This window comes from Cloeon dipterum, chromosome 2 (assembly GCF_949628265.1).
Source record: "Cloeon dipterum chromosome 2, ieCloDipt1.1, whole genome shotgun sequence".
NCBI classification, from domain to species: Eukaryota; Metazoa; Arthropoda; class Insecta; order Ephemeroptera; family Baetidae; genus Cloeon; species Cloeon dipterum.
The window spans coordinates 23,050,984-23,055,267 of record NC_088787.1 but is presented as its reverse complement, the minus strand read 5'-3'; the positions used below and the strand labels follow the sequence as shown (position 1 = coordinate 23,055,267).

At 38.5% G+C, this 4,284-nt stretch overlaps 1 protein-coding gene across 1 annotated transcript; it reads left to right on the top strand.

Annotated features, from left to right (window-relative positions):
- Positions 1-2,279: 2,279 nt before the first annotated feature.
- LOC135935823 (uncharacterized) lies at positions 2,280-3,524 on the top strand. The gene is made up of 5 exons (XM_065478385.1): positions 2,280-2,440; positions 2,506-2,593; positions 2,658-2,767; positions 2,820-2,982; positions 3,383-3,524. Exons 1-5 carry the CDS (start codon positions 2,366-2,368, stop codon positions 3,496-3,498), a joined length of 552 nt encoding a protein of 183 aa, XP_065334457.1. The 5' UTR covers positions 2,280-2,365; the 3' UTR covers positions 3,499-3,524.
- Positions 3,525-4,284: the final 760 nt, after the last annotated feature.

The window sequence follows — 4,284 nt, the reverse complement described above, 5'->3', positions numbered from 1 at the left end:
AGACGTTCCTTAAATCAAGTAATGCGTCATCAGTCGCTATCCAAGCAGCTGTGCTTAATTGAGGCCTACGCCAAAAATCAAATTAACCATGGCGCGAAAGGTTGAAATCGAGTAACCAGTTTCGTAGATTCATATTTCTTTGGGGCAGGACTCCACGTGCCCACAGCTCCTGGTCAAAAAAGAGGACTCAACTCAAATCGTCTCCTTATTCCCTTCAAAAGTGGCGCGTGTATTTATGGAAACAAATATATTTCACGTTTTGTGCGAGCGACGCACTTGGCTCTTGATCTTTTATTTCGGAGCTGTGTGTTCTGAATCTCAAGTGGCCGCGTGCGTATATTGGAGAAGGCGGCGGCGAGACAAAGCCCCAAAATGCTACAATAGCTCTTGTCACCAAACAATGCAATGCCCGCAGTTTTGTTAGTTGCTGCAGCGTTCGATTTCATTTCCGCAACTTTAGCGCTTGTGAATACATTTGCAGTGGTCATCTCACATGGCAGAGCGGCCCCGCTCTGCTTAGGAAATAGTGAGCTGGGAAAGGTAGTCTGCTGAGCTGACAGGAGTTAAATTTCCAGTAACCTCATTCTGCTGACAATATTTTTTTGCAGAAAGTGTGCTAGATTCAAATCGTTAAATGCCTTTGGAAGACCAACAACTGTAACATTTTATTTTTGCTAGTTAATGTTGAAATTGACTTCAAGGTTGTATTATTCCTGTTTATGCAAATTCGGATAGCTTTTGAGGGGGAAATCGTGTTTTTTCAGCTCTCCAGCTTTTAGGTAGAGTTGAACAATTTTTTTAACATCTTATCCGTGATTGTTTTTCCTTGGATGCGAAAACGATAGACGCGCGTTTAAATCCTCAACTGGCTGATAAGGGAAGAATTTTTAATAACCATCAACAACCACTTCCCGGTGAGACGGGAGAAGTTCCGGAATGCCTTTTTGAGGTTTTTTCCTTGCCAAATCGTCGACACGCGTTTCGTGGATGGAAATTAAATAATGGAAGCTGGCTGAAGGAGCACAGAACGGACGGACAGGGGGAGAGATGTGTCACTTCTGCTAGAAGCAAAAGTTTTGGGACGGCAGCCAGCCCGGCGGTCGGGCGTGCGGGCAAGCCGACGGCAAGGGAAGCATGTGTGCCTCCAATAAATACACGACGACGTTTTGGCCGATGCTTTTCAATCAGCGGCGCCCATTCAGAGTTAGTTGCACCCCGGACCAAACTGGTCAACAACTGCCGCTGATTAGCTTGTTACCCCGCCATAAATCGACGCAGCACACGCCACCCGAGCGCTCCTGATTTTTTGCTTGCTACTTTTTCCTCTCGCCAGCGTTTCCTTTCAGCCCGGCGATATCCGTCAAATTAAACGAGCGATTTTACTTGCGGTTTGCGGCATAGCGCACTTGTGAAAATAATAAATTAATCCCAATTCAAGTAGCCAGAAGGTGGCTAATCGAATCAATGATTATCGTACTTTGAATTAGACAAAAGATTTGGAATTATCGTGTGACTTTAAAATGTACCTTGATTATGTGTTAAGTTTAGAAGATAGAAGAGACGCTTTAACCAGAAAATAAAAAAGACAAATTATTTCAGAACTGCAAAAAATGTTCTCGGAGAACATTTAGTTTACATCTGATGCAGAATATGTTGCGTCATAGAAAGCAAGACATGCAAAATAATTATGGATTACTGACATGCATTGAATGATGAGAAGATAATAACTGGAATTTTGCAGTTCATGATTTTATAAAATAAATTTTACAATATAGCTTTACTCTCATATTATATATCCAGTTTAAAGTCCAAAATTTGTTGAGCGCCGCAATTAAGTCATTTACTGCTACAGTGACTCAACCAATAAAAAAATAAGCGGTTTTTATATTATAACAACTAGTCCGTCCATTTAAACTGAATGCTTTGTTCGCAACCAACGCCCGGCGTTGGCCTTCAAGGTCGGAGCAGTAATTCAATTTAAGCGGTCTCAACTGTCCCGCATTTGCTGCTCCTCGTTCTGTTAACACCACTATGTGTTTAGCCGTGTAAATTCAAATGCACGTGTATGTGATGCGCTCCACTATGCCAAATTATCTAGTGTTAAATGAAAGACTACATCAAAATTATTTTTAGAGAGCGATTCAAACCCAAAAGGTTGGTCTTAAGGTAGGACCTGTTAGCTGTTAGAGACTGAGAGCCACATTATGAACACCAAAATTTTAGCTTACAGGGTTTAACACAGTTATGCTATTGGCGGATGTTGTCATTACGTCAGTCCGGCATGCAGTGACAGTGAAGGTCTGAATACAGTGCTTCACTGCCCAGTATCGCATCAGCACACACTCTTTTGGATTTATATTTGAAAATGCAGCTTCCCGACAAATTTTTTTTCCGGCTTGATTGCCACCAAGCTGCGATTGCTTTTGGAGTCTTCGACTTGGTATGATATGACTTATTGATAGTACCTGTCACTTATCACACTGCTGACTGTTTCAAACTTTACAGATCATACTGTTCCCCTTACTGTGTTACACCAAAGCAGCTCAAATTGTGATGGAAAATAACGCGAATGTGACAGCAAAAATCATTGAAAGTAAAAACTAATTTTGAACTAAAACAAATATCACAATTTAAATAATATTTTATCTTTCGAAAAGTTTTTGGTGAATCTGCTACAAAGGAAGTTTCCAACGGAATGTTTGGTGCGGTTGCGTCTGCTCTCTTCCACAGTGTCATCGTTATTTTTATGCTAATTGCTGTATTCAAGGTAATGGTAGCATTTCCGACAAAATCAAATTTAATGAATGTGCATTCAAAAGCAAGGAAAACTGACCCGATGGTTAATGCTGCCGTGGCTTATATACATCCCAATCGCACTGCTTGGAATCATCGCTTTAGCTATAAATTCCGCCATCGTGTTCTACACATTAGGCGGAGCTCCTGCAGCATTGCTTACAGCCATCGCGGGTCTCTTTAGTATTCGTGAGTTTGATAGATATTTTTTTTCTGTTCTAGCTTTCTCAATATAAAGGCGGTTATTATTATATTATGACATTTTAAATATATACCGGTGATTTGCAAATTTACACAAAAACAATCGCATTGTCTATCACTATCACCTATTCCATTTAAAATATTTTATCATACAGCGAAATGGCAGGAGACTTAAACCCAGTCAAAGACAACCAACATAATAATGCTATACTTCATTACGAAAAAACACGTGCTTCAAAATTCACTATAAACACGTTCTTTGACTCATAGACAGTAGGTGTCTCACACGCAGTAGGTGTCTGTGGTCTGGTAAAACGGAATGGCAATAATAACAAGCCAATCACAAAATTGTGTCTGATAAGTTATTTCTGTTCTGTTTTCGTTTCAGTTTACTTGTGCTACTCCATACTGGCAGTTTTTTGCAGTTTCCGATCATTAGGCTCTCCCTCGTATGAAACATCAAATTTGCCTCTAAAACAAGGAGACGCCGTCGTTGTTATATGATTTTGGAAAAATTGTGAAAGACTTCAGGCTTTGGTATTTTTATTTCAACCAACCCTTTTTTCCAAAGAGTCTCAAATAAGCATATTCTTATTGACAATAAGAAAAATAATAAAGTAAACACTTTTGTAGATCATGAAGGCGTAGCCACACAATACACATACTATCATGAATATATATGATGCTGCTGAAAGACGTTACTAGAAGTGCATTTTTAATTTAATCAATACATCTTTCAAGTTCCGTGTTTATATATAATCTTGGCGATTTTAGGAGGGCTGGGTTTCAATAAAAATAAAAATTAAATAGTACGCCGACGACTGCACCGTGTTCAGGGTGCAGGTGAGAATAAACATGCAATAATAATAATAAAATACAGTTTTTCATTTAACCAGATAAAGAAAACCTAACTAACGAATAGTAAAAATACGTTAAATGATGAGACACCTTTGATACGCTGAATAATTTTAAAAATATTTCAAGGAAGAAATTCTTACCTTTGAGGACAGCTCATCCTTGAATATCATTAATTTTGCCTCCCTTCTTTTGTAGAGAGTGCCAGCGTCAGTTCTAAAAGGCATATGGGAGATTTCAATTAGTTTTAAGGACAAAATCAGTTATTCAATATCTGTAATAATTTACATTTAAAGACACAATATTATATGATTATATTTACATAATATGACACTTAATTAATTAAGAATGCAATTAAGTTATTTAAGGTAATCCCAGTTTTGAATATCGATTTTATTGTTAGGCTATTTTTATAGGGTTATGTCGTTCTTGTCG